We start from the raw sequence: 22,216 nt of genomic DNA on the forward strand, positions 1-22,216 counted from the left end.
GAGGATGCCGCATAGCATGAGGCTCCTCATAGCATGAGACTCCTGCCTCATGGGTTGAGGAGGATGCCGCATAGCATGAGGCTCCTGCCTCATGGGTTGAGGAGGATGCCGCATAGCATGAGGCTGCCTCATGGGTAGAGGAGGTTGCCGCATAGCATGAGGCTCCTGCCTCATGGGTTGAGGAGGATGCCGCATAGCATGAGGCTCCTGCCTCATGGTTTGAGGAGGATGCCGCATAGCATGAGGCTCCTGTGAGGTTCCTGCCTCAAGAGTTGCGTCTGCCTCAAGGGTTGAGGAGGTAGCTGCGCAGAGAGAGGCTCATGCTGTGAAGAATGCGGTTGCTGCATGCGTTGAGGCGGCTGCCTCATAGCATGAGGTTCCTGCCTCAAGAGTTGCGTCTGCCTCAAGGGTTGAGGAGGTGGCTGTGCAGAGAGAGGCTCTTGCCTCAAGAGTTGAGGTTCTTGCCTCAAGAGTTGAGGTTCTTGCCTCAAGAGTTGAGGCTCTTGCCTCAAGAGTTGAGGCTCTTGCCTCAAGAGTTGAGGCTCTTGCCTCAAGAGTTGAGGCTCTTGCCTCAAGAGTTGAGGCTCTTGCCTCAAGAGTTGAGGTTCTTGCCTCAAGAGTTGAGGCTCTTGCCTCAAGAGTTGAGGCTCTTGCCTCAAGAGTTGAGGTTCTTGCCTCAAGAGTTGAGGTTCTTGCCTCAAGAGTTGAGGCTCTTGCCTCAAGAGTTGAGGTTCTTGCCTCAAGAGTTGAGGCTCTTGCCTCAAGAGTTGAGGTTCTTGCCTCAAGAGTTGAGGCTCTTGCCTCAAGAGTTGAGGCGGTTGCCGCATAGCATGAGGCTCCTGCCTCAAGGAAAGTGGAGGTTGCTGCATAGCGCTGGTACCTGGCAACTCCCAATGCGGCAGCTCACGCATGGAGGCAGGAGGAGCCTCAACATCATACGTCTGGCAGGGTGGACTGCGCAGAGGTGGAGGAGCGCTCGCAGGAGGAGGTGTGCTAACCTTCTCTGCCTGAAACTCCTGCATCAACACCGCAAGCTGAGACTGCATTGTCTGCAGCATAGACCACTAGAGTTTAAGAAAGACAACAACAAACGGAGCTACTGTCCGTTGAGACTGAGGGTCTAAAACAGCTGGTGCGGCAACAGACGGAGTTACTGCCTGTTGCGATACCACCTTGCCTCTCTGGGAGGTGTGCAGTTGTCGTACTGCAGCAAGTCCGAACTGACCCAGTGCTAATGGCACCACCTAGGAGTTGGACTTGCGCGGAAGGGACCGACTTGCACTTAAAAGCTGCAAGATTTGGTCCATGGTTTCTGCGAGAAACCTCTTCCGCAGACGAGGAATAAAAGGGCTCTCTCGTCTTTGTGAGGGTAGGGTGATCACGTCGGCTACGTGAGTTGGTTACACCCGAAACCACGGAGGGAAACGTCTGTTCGTCGATCAAGGCCTGATGAACCCATAAGTCCTTCGACGTTACTTCTCCCTTGGGCTTGGGAGCTTGTAAGAGGTCCCAGACTAGGCGAACAACTGGCACGAACAGACGAACCCTCGAACGCAACACTGTAACACTTTGCGCTTATCACTTTATCACTTTTGATTTTCTGTTTGCACTTATTTCACTGAACTCGAAACTTTAAGTGGTTTGTACCTGAAACACGCAATTCTATCCTTCATTAAAAGTTAGTAATTGCGAAAACAGTATTACAATGTAACAGAAAAACATAATGAAAGATAAATAATTCAGTGGCTGGAAAAGAGACTAAACACTAGATCAAATAAACTACGTTTAAAATCTCTCACCGCATAAAGCCTGAGAACAAGAATAAAACTCTAGAAACGTTTACCTTCTTCCCCTAAAGAGACTAGGGAGAAGAGCAAAAACGATAACAACGTTACCCGCTTGAACGAAACGTTTATCCTCCTCTCTCTCCCTCCGTCTCTATCTCTCTCTCTCTCTCTCTTGACTTAGAACCTGAGAGATGAGCCCAATTATATATATCGTTAAAACATATTATTGTTAAAGGAAAAAAACTGAAAGATTTCCCAAATAAAAAGTTCCTTTATTAGAATTAAAACCATTTAAGCTAAGAAAGAATGAACAAAACGCTAGAATCGTTCTACTCTTACTGCAACGTGACACCGTGAATACTCTCTCTCTATCGTAACGATAGAGCGCAAGTTGAACGTTCTGAACGTCAACAACTGCAGAGACAAAACAAAACGTTAGTTCAACTTTGAAAACAGTACGAGACTATCAAAGAAATTCTTTCAAAAACATTAAAATAGCATAATATGTTAACAGGTAACAACGAAATGACGGGCTCAATGTTAATTAACTTCGGATCCAAGAAAAGACCGCCTACTATTAGGAAAGGTCGAATATAAACAAATATAAAAATTAATTTTAATAAGTTTATAATAAAAGGAAGTTAATCGAAGAGGCCTATAAAAGGCGGAGAGATATAAAATAAATCTATAACTTTTGTTAAGCAAAATTAAGAAAGAGAGTCTATACTCTCTTCGACACCAACACTTCCGTCTAAGGGAAGGGTCGGCCATTAAAAGTGAAAGAGAGTTCATACTCTCTTAGTCACCAAAATTAAATCAAAAATTAAATCAAATTAATTCCAAAAACTTGCTAAGCTAATGATAAAGCTTCCTGAATAGCGAAGGCTAAACTCTAGAGCAAATACCAAATCGTGAGCAATAACTCCAGAATCAACAGCGTATCCATGTAGGTCTAGCCGGAGGCACGACAGAGGAAAAATTGAGGTGGTGTTGACAAGAAGTACTGGAGTACCTGACCACAGATGGCGCTGTGGTGTTCACCCCCACCTGTATAGCGATCGCTGGCGTATCCCGACCGTAGATTTCTGTCGGCAACAGAGTTGACAGCTACATGATTATCGGGTAAGATTAATATTGAAAAATCCTCTCTCAGAGAGGAGATGCTGGATAGTCTCCAGGCGTGAAGTCGTAGTGAAGCTACGGCTTTGTGGAAGATGTTGGCATGTGGTTGTTTGAGAAGATTGTGTCGTGGAGGGAGTTCTCTTGGCGGCTCCGTTAGGAGTTGCAGAAGGTCCAAGAACCATTCTGCATGATGCCATAGCGGAGCTATGAGGGTCATTGAAAGATTGACCGATGTTCTGGTCTTGTTGAGTACCCTCCTCATCAGAAAGAACGGGGGAAAGGCGTAAACGTCGATGTTGTCCCACCGTTGTTGCAAAGCATCTTGCCAGAGCGCCTTGGGGTCTGAGACTGGGGAACAGTACAGCGGGAGCCTAAAGTTCAGGGCCGTTGCGAAGAGGTCCACAGTCGGAGAACCCCACAAAATCTGGACTTTATTGGCTACTAGATGATCCAAAGACCACTCGGTACTCACTATCTGAGATGCTCTGCTCAGGTTGTCAGCGAGCACATTCCTCTTGCCCGGAATGAAGCGTGCCGATAGTGGTAGAGTGGATTTCGGCCCATCTCAGTATCTCTACTGCTAGATGGGATAGTTGCTGTGAAAAAGTACCTCCTTGTTTATTGATGTAGGCCACTACTGTACTGTGGTGTTGTCGCTCATCACCACCACAGAGTGACTTGCCAGGTACTGTTGGAACTGTTAAAGTCCTAGAAAGACGGCCTTCATCTCTAGGAGATTTATGTGGAGTTACTTTTCTGACTCTGACCAGAGGCCTGAGATCGTGTGGTGCAGCCTGTGGGGCACCCACCCTTTTTTTTTGAAGCGTCTGAAAACAGCATCAAATCCGGGGGAGGACGAGAAGATCCACTCCCTTTCGTAGGTTCTCGTCTGCCACCCACCACTGGAGGTCCGTCAGTTCCGCAGGTCCCATGGGGATCTGGATGTCCAGGGAGTCGTAAGCTTGATTCCACCAGGACTTGAGTCGCCACTGGAGGGAACTAGACGGGCCAGCGATGAAAGGTGACCGAGGAGACGTAACCACGATTGGGCTGGAAGTTCTTCTCGTCTGAGAAAAGGTCTTGCGACCTTCCTCAGCCTTGCTATCCTGTCGCCTGATGGGAAGGCTTTGTGGAGAGTGGCGTCTATAATCAAGCCTAAGTATACAAGTCTTTGAGTGGGAAGGAGGGAAGACTTCTCGAGATTTACCATGATCCCCAGATCTTGGCAAAGTCTCAGAAGTTTGTCTCGGTGTTGAAAAAGGGTTGACACCGAGTCTGCTAGGATTAGCCAGTCGTCCAGATAACGGAGGAGACAGATGCCAATCCTGTGTGCCCATGATGATACTAGGGTGCACATTCTGGTGAAGACTTGTGGTGCTGTGGAAAGACCGAAGCACAGCACCTTGAACTGGTATTTTCTGTGTCCGGGCTGAATCTTAAGTACTTCCTTGAAGACGGATGGATTGGGATCTGGAAGTACGCGTCCTTTAGGTCCAGTGTGCACATTAAGTCTTGGGGTCTTACTGCTAGCCTGACCATGTCTGCCGTCTCCGTGATGAACGGAGTTTGTTTGACAAACTTGTTCAGAGCTGAGAGGTCAATGACTGGTCTCCAGCCTCCAGACGCCTTCTTTACAAGAAAGAGTCGACTGAAGAAGCCTGGGGATCCGTCGAGGACCTCTTGGAGAGCGCCCTTCTTCAACAAGGTCTGGACTTCTGCCCGAAGGAATCGGCCCCGAGTTGCTTCCACCTGTTTGAGCAACTTTGTAAGCATCCCCCCACTAGTGGAAGTGCAGGGGGACAGCCTATCCTAGCTTTTGCAGCCTTGGCTGCTCCCTCTAGGATTTTTGCCTCCCCTGGAGAACTTATTGCCTTTCCATTCTTTGACAGGAAAGGGCTTAGACACCATCGTCTTCGCTATTGTTGTCGTCGTAGGGGTCTTGGCTGGACGGGACTGCTGTGGTGCTGGAGGTTTATAGGGCTTGGATGTTAAAGCCCTATGAAGGAGGGAGTATTGATGAGACTTCCTCCGCCTCTCAGCGGCATGTTCCACATCCTTAGGCTCAAAAAGAACAGACCCCTCTATGGAGGAATGTCTGAGCATATTGATCTCGGCGCTAGGGACCTTCTGATGGAATCTCTCAGCTACTGCATCCCGACGTTTCATAATGGTACTTTCCCACAAGTTCGAGACTTGGTTGGCCAGAAACTCAATAGTGCGAGTACCTGAGAGAAGGAAGGTCTTCATAGCTTTCCTGGTACATTCCTTGGAGAAATCCTCAACGTATCAGGATACCTAAGGTCCCCAACCAGATATCGAGACACGAGGTAGCTTGCATAGCATACTTCGCGACCTTCTCCTGATTGAGGATCTCGGCTGCCGAGAACGAGACCTGCTGGTTGGAGAGTCTCTCAAGAGGGACTCCCCTGGTTAGCTCTTCCAGTGAGTGGTGAAGTGGAAGAGCTAGACAAGACTCCTCTAGGATCTCGAAGTATCTCCTCTGCTGTACGCGAGGAGGTGGGAGGAGCTTGTTAGTGGTACTGGAACGGTTGGAGGAGGACATCTCCGAGAGCTGTTGCGAGATCTTGTCCCTGGTACTCTTTACCCCTTGAGACCAGGGCAGGGCTCCACTGGTCATAAGAGGGATTTTGAGTACCAAAGACGCGGTCTAAGACCGAGTCTTTGCCCTCTCGAAGAGGGATCTCTGGGTTGGAAAACCCATTGAGAGCCCTCATTAGAGTCACAACTTGCCAAAACGCGTGTTCCGACTCTTGCTGGTCTCCTCCTGTTGTAGGACTTGCAGCGAAGTCTCCTTCTATCCCCGAAGGCTCTTCTTGGGGAGAGTCACAGACATTCCCTGAGTGTCTAGTTGGCTCCATCCTAGCCCTAGTGGAGGACTTAGGCAATGTTTTGGAGTCTTTGGATTCCTTCCTGGGAAGGATGTAAGACTCCAACATTGATGAGGGTGGCATGTTCCTTCCAATCCCTGACTGTGTGGCATTCTCGGCGCGAAGAGAGGTTTCTTCCATTGGTGCGATGGGGGAAAGTCTCTCCTCGCGTGATTCCCTTGGAGACGGGAAATCTTCGTCTGTATGGGAAGGAGAGGCAGTCTGAGATATAGAAGGAACCTGCCTCGAAGGTCTGCGTAGAGTCAGTTTCGCCTTCGGGAAGTGATCGCGTCTAGAACTCCTCTTTTTCCCTTCAATGGGGTAGAGGAAGCAATGGTTCCATGTCCCAATTCAGAGAGGAGAGGACAGGCTTGAAAACCTGAGTTACGGCTCTGATCAAGGCACCGAACCAGAGCTGTTGGCTGACAAGACGCACTGTCAGACATACCGCTTGAAGGGAACGGGATTGAAGGATCCCTGGGAGGAGTCACTGTAATTGGTGGGTTCGCCTGTGGCAACTCTGGAAGTTTCCCTTCTCCCACAATGCGCGGTGGTATTCGCTTACGGGGAGGGGAATTAGGCGATGGCGACCTTGCCAAAGGTCTTTCCTTGTGATGCGTAGGCTCAAACGCGGGAGGATATTATCGCTTGCGCGAGGGAGAATAATGGCGCTTGCGCAAGGGAGAATATCGGGGCTCGCGCGCGGGAGAACCATGAAGTGCATGCATGGCGAACGGGAGAGTGTTCGCGCGCATCTGTTACAGCCTTAGGGCGTGCGCAGGAGAAAGTCCCCCCCAGCTTGCGGGCGCGCAGTAGATTCATGCGGGGCGTGCGGGAGAATGTTGGCGCGCATCCCTAGAAGAGGATTGACGAGCGTGCGTATATCCTTGTGGATGCGCAGGAGAAGGCTGGCGCGCAGGTGAACATTGGCGCGTTGGTAAGGGGTGGCGTGCGGGTGAAGGCAGCATGGCTGACTTGTCAGTAGTCCTGCTATCAGGAGAAAGTTGGCGCGCAGGTTTTACCTGGCGCGTAAGATGGTGCGCAGCATGGTGCACAGGAGAGAAAGATGCGCACGTGCAGGAGAATGTTGGCGCGCGGGAGAGCGCTGGCGCGCAGGAGATCGATGGCACGCAGGTAATTTGCGCGCTGGAGAACGTAGGTGTGCAGGTGACTGTTGACGCGCAGGTGGCCGCTGGCGCGTAGGAGATCGTTGGCGCGTAAGCGCAGTGTGCACAGGGTGTGTAGGAGATCGTTGGCGCGTAAGCACAGTGAGCTCAGGGCACACAGGAGATCGTTGGCACATGTGCGCATGAGGTGGCGCGTGGTAGAACTATGCTCTTTTTGAACGCATGCGCATGTTGGCGCGTACGCTCTTGATGCCCTGTGTTAGGGTAAGAAGGAAGATCAGCACGTAGTGATGGGGCCTGACAAGCTACTAAAGAGCGCTTGTCAGGTTTTGTGGGCGCGTAGCACGTAGGTTGTTGGCGTGCAATAACACGTTCAGTTGGAACCTTGTTAGGCCCATGCAGGAACTGTGACGGCAGGTCGGCAGGTCTGTCGGGTAGAAGGTCGACGTGGCCTTTAAAAGGACGACCTTCCACCGAAGGACATCGCGAACGATCTGCAGAGAGGTCCAGGACCAATGCAGGTGCAGTGACGGATGATTGGTCTAGAGGCTCCTCTGCGGGGGACTGCATAGAAAACGTTGAACCAAAGAGGCGTCTCCTCACGGCAGGTGACGGAAGGCCTTTATGGCGAAGAGGAAGGCGAGCCTTCCAACGGATGTGCCCTATGGGGGCCGTTGGATCAGCAAACTGACCTTCAGCAGTCCTCTGAAGAGGAGTATCTGTAAGTGAACTTCCCCGAGGGAGAGAAACACTAGCAGGAGAGACTGACGATGGACTTAGTTTCCCCATCGTAGGTTGATCAGGAATGGGAAAAACTAAGCCGTCAGCTACAGTAGAGTCTGGTGTGGAAGAGGAGATGGATGAAACCGCATTGGATACCTCTGACACCACAACATCGACAAGAGACAGAGGATCAACCTCTGACGGTGACAACGATTGCTTGACAGCAGCACCATATTGGATGTAGTTAAGCAAAAACCCCTTGGAGGGCGAACCTGTAAGTCCCAAGGAGGACCAAAGCTGAAACAGAGAGGTTAGTGACATGTCCTCCCCCGGGGGAAGAGATGGAACTGCTTCGCTAGGGGAAGCAACGTCATCTCTCGAGATCCGAGGTTGGTTAACAATAAATCGATCTACGCTACCACTCGACGGTCCCTCAAAAGAGACCGACCGAGTGGGAGCTTCGGAGGAGGCTTGGGCAACGGAAGAAGAGGCCTTGGGTTTTTCTCCCTTCGAAGCAACCTTCGAAGGGGAAATATCCCGTTTGATCTTCTTCTTCTGTCGTCGCAAAAACCTCTCCCACTGGGAGATAGACCATTCCCTACACTCACTATACTTGTTGACACTATCACACCGTTGGCCCCTACAAGAAGAACAAAGGGCGTGAGGATCAGTCTCGACCGCCGACATGAACGTGCCACAGGGGCGGTCGGGAAACCCAGGGCAGGTGCGCATGATCACAGAGGCCAACTTCACATACACAAAAACTAGAAAAAGAAAGACCAAAAGCAATTAAATAGCTTCCAATATGACGGCGAGGATGAGAGCGGATATGTCCGACCAGCATCCCAGCCGAGAGCAAAGTGGGGTCAAGCACAGGTGTGTGAGCAAGCTACCCTCCCCTACCCTCGCTAACTTGCGGTGTGGGTAGTAAACCCTCGTTAAAAATTAATGGTTTGTCATTTCAGCTACGCCGAAAGTAATACCCCTATTAAATATCGTGGTTTGTATTCAAGTTACGGAACAAAGTACAGTATTACATAGTTGAGGTATATTATTTGAAACATTTGTGATTAAACTATTGACAAAAAGCTGACACTTTGTGAGGGACGAAGTACAGTACAGTATACAAATTGGGAAATAAAATTATGCTGTTTGGCAATCAGAAGCAAGAGAAGTAATTACCCATATGTAGAAAGAGAAAAAGTTACAGATAGTAAAGTAAAGGTTTGGACCTTCAATAAAATATGACAAGATGCATACAATGCTATTATACTCTTAAATTTTCAAGGAACAATATATAAACACATAATAATATTTAGCACTATTACATTAGAGAAATATTCTTTAAAAGACTTTACTCAAAGATAAGACCTCAATTACAATGCAACAAGTGAATTTTTCAAGAAAACAAGAATAATATTGCCAAAAACTTATAAGTAAGACAAAAGTCATCCAAGTCTGATAACCAAAAATGCCTACTCACTGTCTTGACAAGATTATGGCGCTCAGTAACTATTTGCTCAGTGTATTTTCTGTAAGATGCATCAGCAGGCATTTTTTGCAAGCAGCGAAGAATTTTGCCATACAATACACCTAGTGTATGGTGAGGATGGGCTGCAACTGCTAAACCAGCTAACCCCGTGGCCTGTGAAAATATAGAAAATATGATATTTTAATTATGAAATAAATTTTTGAATATACTTACCCGGTGAATATATAATAGCTGAGCCTCTGGCGGCTCGACAGAAAAACACACAAAAACTCGCGAGCGATCGCTATGAAGGTTGCGGGTGTGCCCACTAGCGCCAACTATCGGCCAGATACCGCATATACATGTAAACAGACCCAATTTTTCTCATCCCGCTGGGTCTCCATCGGGGAGGAAGGGGGGGCCTTTAATTTATATATTCACCGGGTAAGTATATTAAAAAATTTATTTTATAATTAAAATATCATTTCTAAATATTAAACTTAGCCGGTGAATATATAATAGCTGATTCACACCCATGGTGGTGGGTAGAGACCAGAGTTAATTAAGTTTACAGCGTATATGCTTAGAGTTTTTGACAGTTATATCATAACAAAACCCAAATATATAAAGGTACCTGGTAAGGAAGTCGACTTAGACGATTACTCTGCCTTATTAGTCTGTCTTCCTCACGAAGCCCAGCGATCCTCTTAGGATGCTGAAAGACTCCCAGAAGCTGAAGTATTAAGGGCTGCAACCCATACAACAGGACCTCATCAAACCCCTAATCTGGGCGCTCTCAAGAAATGACTTTGACCACCCGCCAAATCAATCAGGATGCGAAAGGCTTCTTAGCCTTCCGTACAACCCAAAAAACAATATTAAAAACAATTCAAGAGACAGATTGAAAAGGATATTGGATTTAGGGTAATGTAGTGGTAGAACCCTCACCCACTACTGCACTCGCTGCAACGAATGGACCCAGTGTGTAGCAGTCCTCGTAAAGAGTCTGGACATCTTTTAAGTAAAATGACGCGAACACTGACTTGCTTCTCCAAAAAGTCGCGTCCATAATACTTTGCAGAGATTTATTTTGCTTGAAGGCCACGGAGGTTGCTATAGCTCTAATTTCGTGCGTCTTAACCTTAAGCAAACATCGGTCTTTCTCATTCAAGTGAGAATGAGCTTCTCGTATTAAAAATCAGATAAAATATGACAAAGCATTCTTTGACATAGGCAATGATGGTTTCTTAACTGAGCACCATAATGCCTCAGATTTACCTCGTAATGACTTAGTACGAGCTAAATAGAACTTAAGAGCTCTAACAGGACATAATACCCTTTCCAGTTCGTTGCCTACGATCTCTGATAAGCAAGGAATATCAAAAGATTTAGGCCAAGGACGAGAAGGCAGTTCATTTTTGGCCAGGAAACCAAGTTGAAGTGAACAAGTGGCTTTTTCTGTAGAAAAGCCGATGTTCTTACTGAAGGCATGAAGTTCACTGACCCTTTTAGCCGAAGCCAAGCACACTAGGAAAAGTGTCTTGAGGGTGAGATCCTTCAGTGAGGCTGAATGTAATGGCTCAAACCTGTCTGACATGAGGAACCTTAGGACCACGTCTAAGTTCCATCCAGGAGTTGCCAAACGACGTTCCTTAGAGGTCTCGAAAGACTTAAGGAGATCTTGGAGATCTTTATTGTTGGAAAGATCTAAGCCTCTATGTCGAAAGACCGAAGCCAACATGCTCCTGTAGCCCTTAATCGTGGGAGCTGAAAGGGAGCGAACCTTTCTCAGATGTAAAAGAAAATCTGCGATTTGGGCTACAGAGGTACTGGACGAGGACACAGATGCTGACTTGCACCAGTCTCGAAAGACTTCCCACTTCGACTGGTATACTCTAATGGTAGAAGCTCTCCTCGCTCTTGCAATCGCACTGGCTGCCTCCTTCGAAAAGCCTCGAGCTCTTGAGAGTCTTTCGATAGTAGGTAGTAGGTTGGCCAGGGCACCATCCGCCCGTTGAGAAACTACCGCTGGAGAGTTATGGGGTCCTTTGACTGGCCAGACAGTACTACATAGGACCCTTCTCTCTGGTTACGGTTCTTTCCCTTTGCCTACACAGACACCGAATAGTCTGGCCTATTCTTTACAGATTCTCTTATGTCCTCTTACACTTGACAACACTGAGATTGCCAAACAATTCTTCTTCACTCAAGGGGTTAACTACTGCACTCTAATTGTTCAGTGGCTACTTTCCTCTTGGTAAGGGTAGAAGAGACTCTTCAGCTATGGTAAGCAGCTCTTCTAGGAGAAGGACACTCCAAAATCAAACCATTGTTCTCTAGTCTTGGGTAGTGCCATAGCCTCTGTACCATGGTCTTCCACTGTCTTGGGTTAGAGTTCTCTTGCTTGAGGGTACACTCGGGCACACTGTTTTATCTAGTTTCTCTCTTCTTGTTTTGTTAAAGTTTACATAGTTTATGTAGGAAATATTTATTTTAATGTTGTTACTATTCTTAAAAGATTTTATTTTTCCTTAATTCCTTTCCTCACTGGGCTATTTTCCCTGTTGGGGCCCCTGGGCTTATAGCATCCTGCTTTTCCAACTAGGGTTGTAGCTTAGCATTTAATAATAATAATAATAATAATGAAGGAAGTCAGACGAAGAGCGGGGAGGCTTTGATGGACATTCTTTACGTGGGGCTGACGTAACAGATCTACCCTTAGAGGAAGACTTCTTGGAAAGTCTACCAGCCATTGAAGTACCTCGGTGAACCACTCTCTCGCGGGCCAGAGGGTAGCAACCAACGTCAACCTTGTCCCTTCGTGAGAGGCGAACTTCTGCAGTACCTTGTTGACTATCTTGAATGGTGGGAATGCATATAAGTCCAGAAGAGACCAATCCAGTAGAAACGCGTCTATGTGGATTGCTTCTGTATCTAGGACTGGAGAGCAATAGATTGGTAACCTTTTGGTCAACGAGGAGGCAAAGAGGTCTATGGTGGGTTGACCCCAAGTAGCCCAAAGACTCTTGCCCACGTCCTTGTGGAGGGTCCATTCCGTGGGTATCACCTGACCCCTCCGACTGAGACAGTCTGCCAAGACGTTCAAGTCCCCCTGGATGAATCTCGTCAACAGGGAGATGCCTCGATTTCTTGACCATAAGAGAAGGTCCCTTGCGATCTCGAGCAGCGTGAAGGAGTGTGTGCCTCCTTGCTTGGAGATGTACGCTAAAGCTGTGGTGTTGTCTGAGTTGACCTCTACCACTTAGTTTCGAAGAAGCTTTCGAATATCATCAAGGCCAAGTGGACTGCTAATAGCTCCTTGCCGTTGATGTGCATGCTCTTCTGACTTGAGGTCCACAGACCCGAGCATTCCCGACCGTCCAGGGTCGCACCCCAACCCAAATCCGACGCGTCTGAGAACAACACGTGGTTTGGGTTCTTGACTGCTAGGGATAGTCCCTCTCTCAGACTGATATTGCTGTCCCACCATTTCAGGCATGCCTTTACTGGTTCGGAGACTGGGAATGATACCGTCTCTAACGTCTTGTCCTAGTTCCAGTGAGAGGCTAGATGGAACCGGAGAGGCAGAAGGTGTAGTCTCCCTAGTGAGACAAACTGCTCCAGGGATGAGAGAGTCCCTACGAGACTGTTCCAACTCCTGACTGAACAAACGTTCTCTTTTCAGCATTAGTTGGACTTCGAGCAGGGCTTGTTCTATTCGGGTGGCAGACGGAAAAGCCCGAAAAAAACTGGACTGCAAATCTCCATCCCCAAATATAGAATAATCTGGGATGGGATCAGTTGGGACTTTTAGGTTGACCAAAAGTCCCAACTCCCTGGCCAGACTCAACGTCCAATGTAGATCCTGCAGACAGCGAAGACTGGACGATGCTCTGAGAAGCCAGTCGTCCAAGTACAGGGAGGCTCGGATCCCCGATAGATGGAGGGATTTTGCCACATTCCTCATGAGCCTCGTAAACACGAGAGGAGCAGGACTGAGGCCAAAGCACAGGGCTCGAAACTGGTACCCCACATTCCTGTAAACAAACCTCAGAAACGGTTGGGAATCCGGGTGTATAGGAATGTGGAAGTATGCCTCCTGAAGGTCGAGAGAGACCATCCAGTCGCCTTCCATTAATGCTGTCAAGACAGCCTGGTAGACTTCATCGTGAAGTTTGTCTTGACAATGAACACATTGAGCGCACTTGCCTCTTACGTACTCCTGCAGTGAACATGGCTGCCAGATCATTGGAGCCATCCCTGAGGGACTTGTTCTTGCAGAGAACGTGGCTGTCAGATCATTGGAGCCATCCCTTAAAGCCTTGTTTATGCATGACATAATTGTACAGCAAAACTTCAAACGCTCGAAAAAAACTCCTAACAGGAGATGGTCTAGCTCTGAAGTCGACCATAAAAACTTGGAGCGTCTCATGGCCAGGCGCCAGGGAGAGACTATGAGGTTTGAGAAGTCTATCTGGGCAGAGGCAGGAACTCCCAAGCCGAGAACTTCTCCCTTGTCATATCAGACTCTCGCTCTATAAGCCAGCTTAAAAGTAGGGAAAGCAAAGGCTGTCTCCCCCAAACTCCTCCTGGTGATTAATCAGTCGCCTAGCAAACGTAAAGCTCTCTTAGAAGAGCGAGAGAGCACTAGCTTATAAAACAACGGCTTCGAAGTAGCTAGGCCTAGTGTAAACTCTGACGTTTAGGCGAACGAGGAGCAGCAGTTACAAAAAGATCCGGACAAAGATCCTTAAAAATCAGCATGATTTATTTAAAGTCCATAGAGGGCTGAGCAGCTTTAGGCTCCTCTCCGTCTGACAGAGTCCTCAAGGGAATATCAGTAGGAGGGGGAAGAGCAACTTCCTCATCTGAAGGAACCTTGTCCGACAATAGCCGAGTCTCAAGCAAGGGAGAGACCTGCCGTGGTGGCAATGCTTGACAAGCAGAGTCCACACGCAAAGGAGCAACAGTAGCAGTCAAGGACGCTATGTCATGTAACTGCTTAAAGGACTGACCAGTAACAACAACAGGTGCGGGAGGACGTTCGACGTCAACTCGAGACTGCCTTGACTGCTTAGACTTAGCAGTCAAAACAACTCTTGACTGCGGTGCTTGACGCTCAACGTCAAAACAAGTCAACTATGCTGGTTGGTGAACGTCCTGAACGTCAACAAGAGCAAGCGGCAGCGGCTGAACGTCCACAAGCGGCTGAGAGTTAACACGGGACTGCATCGAGTGAGGCTCTACAAAACACGATTGACGTGACTTTGTAACATCAATGTCAACAGGACGAGCAAAGGCTCGTTTGGGCGGCTGACGGCCAAGATCTCGATCAGCTAAGCGGCGAGGATCATCGTGAACCTGCTCAACAGAATAGTCCTTCATAAGAGAGGCAAGCTTATAATGCATGTCTTGCCGTACAACCCATTTAGGATCAACGGGAATGGTTGCGGTAAGAGACGAGGGTAACGTCTGTGACTGCAAAACCTTGCCTACAAAAAGACTCTCGGAGCCTGTGTTACGCTTTTGTTTAGGCGGCGAGCAGTCTTCCGATGACTGCATAGGGTCAGAGCTGTCCTAATGGTTAAAACCAGGACGCTGGACCTGTCCTGAAAGGACTGACTTTCGCTTAAAGGGCCTCGAAACCTTGTTCCACGGTTTCTTATGCGAAAAGCCTTCGGATGACGAGGAGAAAATCGTCTCGCTCGTCTTATGGTAGGGGCGGTGTTGATGAGACACGCCTGAAACCATAGAGGGAACGTCTGTTCGCTGATCAAGTCCTCTCGAACCCATAAGTCGTACGACATTACTTCTCCCCTGGGCTTGGGAGCTTGCAAGAGGTCTCGGACTAGGCGAACGACAGGCACGAACAGACGAACCCTCGGTCGCAACACTGATAACACTTTGCGCAATTATCACTTTATCACTACGATTTTCTGTTTTGCACTTACTTCACTGAAATCGAATTTTTCAACAATTCACATTAGGTATGAATAAAACTGATTTCTACCTGAAGCACGCAATTCTACCCTCATCAAAAGGTTATAATTGCAAAATCAGTCGTATAATGTAAGCACATTAATACAAGCAAAAAACAGTAAACATATATTAAGATAAAAAGATAAGTGGCTTTGAAGGAGACTAAACACTAGTTCATTCAAAACTACGTTTTCAATCTCTCACCGTACAGTGCCTTGGGACGAGAATAAAAACTAAAAACGTTTTATCCTTTCTCCCCGTACAGAGACTAGGGACGAGAGTAAAAAACTGACTCGAGAACAACGTTACTCGCTTGGGACGAGAATAAAGATCGGAACGTTCTCTCTTCCTCTCTCTCTCTCCGTCTCTCTCTCTCTCTCTCTCTCTCTCTCTCTCTCTCTCTCTCTTGATTTCGCACCGAAGAGAAGAGCCCACTTACCTTTCGTCAATAAACAGGTTATTTGACCAAAGGAAAAAACTGAAAGGTTTTTCAATTAACAAGTTCCTTTAAAATAGTATTTAAAACATTTAAGCTTTGAAAGAAGAATGAACAAAACGTCAGAATCGATTTACTCTTTCTGCAAAGTGAAACCGTGATTCTCTCTCTCTCTATCGTAACGATAGAGCGCAAACTGCGTAGCATAAATAAACTAAACGTTAGTTCATCTTTGAAACAGTACGAAGACTATTCAAAGAAAATCTTTCATAAAATATCTACTAAAAAATATTCATTTAATAAGTTTTAAATCATTTGCTCTGTAAAAGTTATTTACGATTGAAAGGGCTCAACGTTGTTTAACTTCGGTTTCCAAGTTAGGACCGCCTACTCTCGGATTAGAGGAGGAATAGGAAAGGTCGCATATAAACAAATCATTAAAATTTATCTTGATGTTTATTATAAATGGAAAGCTAATCGAAGAGGCCTAATAAAGGCGGTTGAGATATAAAATATATAGAGGAAAATCTATAATTAATTTATAACGTGATAAAATAATTGCTAAAAGCCTAAAACACACTTCCGTACTAAGGGAAGGGTCGGCCATTTAAAAGTCAAAGAAAGTCCAAAAAACAATCCAAAGTCATCAAAAATTAAATCTATCCAAAAACGAGTTCAAGATTTAAGTTGAAGATAAAACACCTGCACTGCGAAAGCTCAAACCAAAAGGAAGTACTTCACCAAATATGTTGAGAAAACTCCAGGTTATACAGCGAGTATTGATACGTCTTGTCGTTAAGGCCGACAGAGAAAAATTGGGTCTGTTTACATGTATATGCGGTATCTGGCCGATAGTTGGCGCTAGTGGGCACACCCGCAACCTTCATAGCGATCGCTCGCGAGTTTTTGTGTGTTTTTCTGTCGAGCCGCCAGAGGCTCAGCTATTATATATTCACCGGCTAAGTTTAATATTTAAAAATGTTACGGTATTATTGAAAACTTTAGTCCTTGCTGAACTGAACTCATGAAACGTGTGTTTTTCCTGATGGCTTTCCATATAATTTTGACTAACTTGGCATTCATTTTTTTATAGAAAATGCATATTTTACTCATTAAAACCCTCTCTACATCTAACAGTAATGGAAGAGTAAAGCAAAATAACTGTGACTAGGGTTGTGAAGATTGAAACAAGTATAAACGTACTAACCTAACCAAGCCTATATGCACCTGACTGACTGACAACTTAACCCATCCCTTAATACAGTTAATTAGGGTCCTTGTCATTGTTAAAACAAATAGGTTGTAATAGGATAATGTAACATTTTCACTGGAAATTATCAAATTTCACAACATTTACAAAAACAATTAGCAACATGACAAATTTGTAGATAATTTGTATTTTTCCTAACTATACAAACCTTGGCTATTTACATGGGGTAATTACTTCGGCGTAGCTGAATGACGAGCCATAAGAGTTTCAAAGAGGGTTTACAACCCCGCCGCTAATTAGCGGGGGGTAGGGAGGGGTAGCTAGCTACCCCCCCCCCCCCACACACCGGTGAATGCTTCACTTACCTTAGAGGTAGGACTTATCCCAGGGGACAGGGCTGGCGGGCAAATATGTGTAAATAGCTAAGGTTTGTATAGTTAGGAAAAATACAAATTATCTACGAATTTGTCATTTGTTCCGTAACTGAAATACAAACCACGCTATTTACATGGGGTGACTCAACCCTTAGGAAAGGAGGTAAGTCCCTGCCATACTGGCTTTGGCTTGCCCAGGGACTCCAAATTCGAGTGTGTAAGTAATCAAGAAATAAGGGGTCCCTGCTCCTCGCTGGCATGCTATGAAACTGCTGCGGCCTACATAAGCTGTGTGTGAAGGTGAGAAGTGACTCGTCCTAGGAAGTTGACCTGGAGTTCTTCAAATGGAAATCTAGGCTAGGACTCTCCCAATACCACCTCGTCAGGGTATGGGGACATGACAGTATTACACTTAATACTAGGAACACAAGGGAGTATGGCTTACCTGCAGAGGTTTGAGGTCAGCTGTGAAGAGAACCCAGGATTCTGCTTTCTCCAACGGAGGAGAGGATGAAGAAAAGAATAAGGGCCAGACAGATCTTTTCATTCACGCAGACTAAGGCCGGGTAACAATGCCCTCAACCTTCTGCTACTTGTCCATTAAGGAGCCTGAGGTTAGACCAGCTGTTGTGCAGCCACCACAGGGCCGATAGAGAACGTATTGAGCCTCCTGTGTGTCACGTCTTGCAGGTAGTGGGCCGTGAAGGTGGTCTGACGCTTCCACACCCAAGCTTGAAGGACCTGCGTCACTGAATAATTTTTTTTGAAGGCCAGGGACGTAGCTATGCCCCTGACATCATGCGTTCTAGGGCGACGTGATGGAGAAGGGTCAGGATTCAAGGCCAGATGTATCATCTTACGAATCCAGGCCGAGATAGTATTCCTGGTGACACTCCTCTTCGTCTTCCCAGTGCTCACGAACAGGGCTCGCACCTGGGGATGAACTGCAGCTGTTCTTTTAAGATACAACCTCAGACTCCTCACTGGGCACAGTAGGAAATGGTCTGGGTCATCTGTTACAGAACGGAGACTCGAAACCTGGAAAGAGTCGAACCTAGGGTCCAACACTCCCGGATTCTGAGTCCTAGCAACAAACTCAGGGACGAAGCTGAACGTTACCTCCCCCCATCCCCTTGAATGGGCGATGTCGTACGAGAGACCATGTTGCTCACGGACTCGCTTGGCCGAGGCCAAAGCTAGCAGGAAAACCGTCTTCCAGGTAAGGTGGCGATCTGAAGCCTGGCATAATGGTTCGTAGGGAAGTCTCTTCAGAGACCTGAGAACTCGAACCACGTTCCATGGAGGAGGTCTCACTTCCGACTGAGGGCAGGTAAGTTCATAACTCCGTATGAGAAGGGAAAGTTCCAGCGAGGAAGAAATGTCCATTCCTTTAAGACTGAAGGCAAGACTTAAGGCTGAGCGATAGTCTTTCACTGCCGAGACAGAAAGGCGCATTTCCTCCCGCAAAAACACAAGGAACTTCACTATTGCTGAATTGGGGCATCGAGGAGAGAGATACCCCTTCCACGACACCAACCACAGAAGACTTGCCACTTCGCCTGGTAGACCCCTGCGGATGACTTGCGCAGGTGACCAGACATCCTGTTCGCAACTTGTTGCGAAAATCCTCTCTCCGTGAGGAGATGCTGGATAGTCTCCAGGCGTGAAGTCGAAGCGAAGCTACGGCTTTGTGAAAGGTGTTGGCGTGTGGTTGTTCGAGTAGCTCGTGACGTGGAGTTAGTTCTCTCGGGACCTCCGTGAGGAGTTGCAGAAGGTCCGGGAACCATTCTGCGTGATGCCATAGCGGAGCTACCAGGGTCATTGAAAGATTGACAGATATTCTGGTCTTGTTGAGCACCCTCCTCATCGACGTTGTCCCACCGTTGTTGGAAGGCATCCTGCCAGAGAGCCTTGGGGTCCGGGACTGGGGAGCAGTACAGCGGCAGCTTGAAATTCAGCGCTGTAGCGAACAGATCCACCGTCGGGGAACCCCACAAAGTCAGGACTTTGTTGGCTACTTGAGGATCCAAAGACCACTCGGTACTCACTATCTGTGTCGCTCTGCTCAGACTGTCGGCGAGCACATTCCTTTTTCCTGGAATGAAGCGAGCCGCTAGCGAGATCGAGTGGACTTCGAACCATCTCAGAATCTCTACTGCAAGATGGGATAGCTGTTCTGAAAAGGTACCTCCCTGCTTGTTGATATAAGCCACTACCGTGGTGTTGTCGCTCATCACCACCACAGAGTGGCCCGCCAGGACTTGGTGGAACTTCTGAAGTGCCAGGAACACGGCCTTCATTTCTAGCAGGTTTATTTGAAGGTACTTTTCTGATTTTGACCACAGGCCTGAGGTCCTGTGGTTCAGAACGTGGGCCCCCCACCCTTTCTTTGATGCGTCCGAGAACAACATCAAATCCGGGGGAAGGACGAGAAGATCCACTCCCTTTCGTAGGTTCTCGTCCACCACCCACCACTAGAGGTCCGTCCATTCCGCAGGACCCACAGGAGCCAAAGTGTCCGGGGAATCGTGACCTTGATTCCACCGGGACTTGAGTCGCCACTGGAGGGATCTCATTCTGAGGCGACCGTTGGGAACTAGACGGCCCAGGGAGGAGAGGTGGCCGAAGAGACGCAGCCACGATTGGGCTGGGAGTTCTTCTCGATTAAGGAAAGGCCTCGCGACCTTCCTCAGCCTTGCTATCCTGTTGTCTGATGGGAAGGCTTTGTGGAGACTGGTGTCTATGACCATGCCTAGATATACCAGTTTCTGAGAGGGCTGCAGAGAGGACTTCTCGAGATTTACCATGATCCCTAGATCCTGGCAAACTTCGAGGAGCTTGTCTCGGTGGCGAAGAAGGGTTGCCTCCGAGTCCGCTAGGATCAGCCAGTCGTCCAGATAACGAAGCAGACGGATGCCGATCCTGTGAGGCCACGAAGATATTAGGGTGAACACTCTGGTGAACACCTGAGGAGCTCTGGAGAGACCGAAACACAGCACCTTGAACTGGTAGATCTTGTTGTCTAGGCAAAATCTTAGGTACTTCTTTGAAGACGGATGGACTGGGATCTGGAAGTACGCGTCCTTCAGGTCCAGTGTACACATGAAGTCTTGTGGTCTCACTGCGAGTCTGACCGTGTCTGCCGTCTCCATACTGAACGGAGTCTGTTTGACATACCCGTTCAGGGTTGAGAGGTCGATGACTGGTCTCCAGCCTCCAGACGCCTTTCTCACAAGAAAGAGTCAACTGTAGAAGCCTGGGGACCCATCGACGGCCTCCTGGAGAGCGTCCTTCTTCAACATGGTCTGGACTTCTGCCCAAAGGGCTTGCCCTCTTGCTGATCCCATGGCAAGAGAGCTCAACGACACTGGATTCCCTGTCAGGGGAGGTAGAGAAGCTGTGAACGGGACGCGATAACCCTGAGCGATCACGGAAATCGTCCAGGTATCTGCCCCGAGTTGCTGCCACCTTGTCACGCAACTTTGTAGGCATCCCCTCCCCTGGTGGACATGCAGGGGGACTGCTAACCCTAGCGTTTACGGCCTCGGCCCTTTCCTCTAGGGTTCTTGCCTCCCCTGGAAGACTTCTTGCTCCTTCTGCTCATGGCAGGAAAGGGCTTAGACACCTTCGGCTTTGCTGCAGTGGTCGTCTTCGTGTCCTTAGCCGGACGGGGCTCTTGTGCCACTGGAGGTTTGTAGGGCCTCGATGTCAGGGCTCTATGGATGAGGGAATCCTGGTTGGACTTTCTCCACCTCTCAGCGGTGAGCTCTACGTCCTTAGGCTCAAACAAACTCTTACCGAACATGGAAGAGTGTCTGAGCCTGCTAACCTCCGAACTAGGAACCTTCTGGTGGAACCTCTCAACCAAAGCGTCCCGTCGTTTTAGAATCGTGTTGGCCCACAAGCTCGAGACTTGGTGGGCCAGAAACTCGATGGTCCGCGTGCCTGAGAGCAAGAAAGTCTCCAGTGCCTTCCTGGTGGTTTCTTTGGAGAGGTCCTCAGACCGCACCAGGATGCCCAGAGACCCCAGCCAGATGTCAAGCCACGAAGTTGCCTGCATGGCACAATTAGCGACCTTCTCCTGGCTTAGGATCTCAGTAGCCGAGTAGGACATGTGCCGGTTGGAGTCTCTCTAGACGGACTCCCCCGGTGAGTTCTTCCACAGAGTGGTGAATCGGAAGACCCAATCAAGACTCCTCAAGGATCTCAAAGTACCTCCTCTGATGGACTCGAGGAGGAGGGAGGAGCTTGTTACCGGCGCTGGATCTGCTGGAGGAGGCAAGCTCAGAGAGCTGGCCCTCGACCTTGTCCCTGGCACTCTTCATCCCCTGAGACCAGGGCAAAGCTGCACTAGCCCTAGAGGGTTTCTGGGTGCCGTAGACGTGGTCCAAGACTGTGTCCTTACCTTCACGAGGAGGAATCTCAGGGTCTGGGATCCCGTTGAGGTTCCTCATGAGGGTCAGGACTTGCCAGAACGCGTGTTCTGACTCTTGGTGCTCTCCTCCTGAAGGACTGGCAGCAAAGTCTCCCGTCCCCAGTGGCTCTTCCTGGGGGGAGACGTGGACATCCTCGGAAGGTCTAGATGGCTCCTGCCTGATCCTTGTTGACAATTTAGGGATCGTCTTAGAGTCCTTCGGTTCCCTCCTGGGCGGGATACAGGACTCGAGTAACAATGGGTGCAGGCTCTTTTCCACCCCTGGACGAGAAGACTTCTCAGGGAGAGGCGGAGTTTCCCCCATTGGTGCGATGGGGGAACGGTCCGGCTCGTCCGACTCTCCTGAGGATGGATAATCCTCATCCGCAGGGGAGGGAGAGAAAGTCTGGGGGGGGAAGGAGCCTTGCGCAAGGATCTGCGAGGAGACAAAATAGGCCGTGGAGGTGCTTCCACGGGAGAGACTCCTCTCTTCCTCTTCAAGGGGGAGGAAGCCGCCACTGATTTGTGACCCACGTCAGAGAGGGCGGGCTTCATCGCCTGCACAAGAGCTCTGACCAGGGTCCCGAACCAGGACTGCTGGCTGACAGTCGCGCTGTCAGACACTCCCTCTGGAGGGAAGGGGATCGTTCGATCCCTTAGAGGAGTCGACAAATGCGGGTTCGCC

The 22,216-nt window shown here is 48.5% G+C and overlaps 1 protein-coding gene across 1 annotated transcript in view; it reads right to left on the reverse strand.

The window, feature by feature from the left end:
- Positions 1–22,216, reverse strand: part of ND-13B (NADH dehydrogenase (ubiquinone) subunit ND-13B) — a 44,867-nt gene that overhangs the window by 13,398 nt on the left and 9,253 nt on the right. Inside the window, exon 2 of the mRNA XM_068385608.1 lies at positions 9,131–9,292. Coding sequence (XP_068241709.1) covers positions 9,131–9,292 — 162 coding nt within the window. The remainder of the gene's footprint in view (positions 1–9,130; positions 9,293–22,216) is intronic.

The sequence above is a fragment of the Palaemon carinicauda genome, chromosome 13 (genome assembly GCF_036898095.1).
Source record: "Palaemon carinicauda isolate YSFRI2023 chromosome 13, ASM3689809v2, whole genome shotgun sequence".
In the NCBI taxonomy this organism is placed as follows: Eukaryota; Metazoa; Arthropoda; class Malacostraca; order Decapoda; family Palaemonidae; genus Palaemon; species Palaemon carinicauda.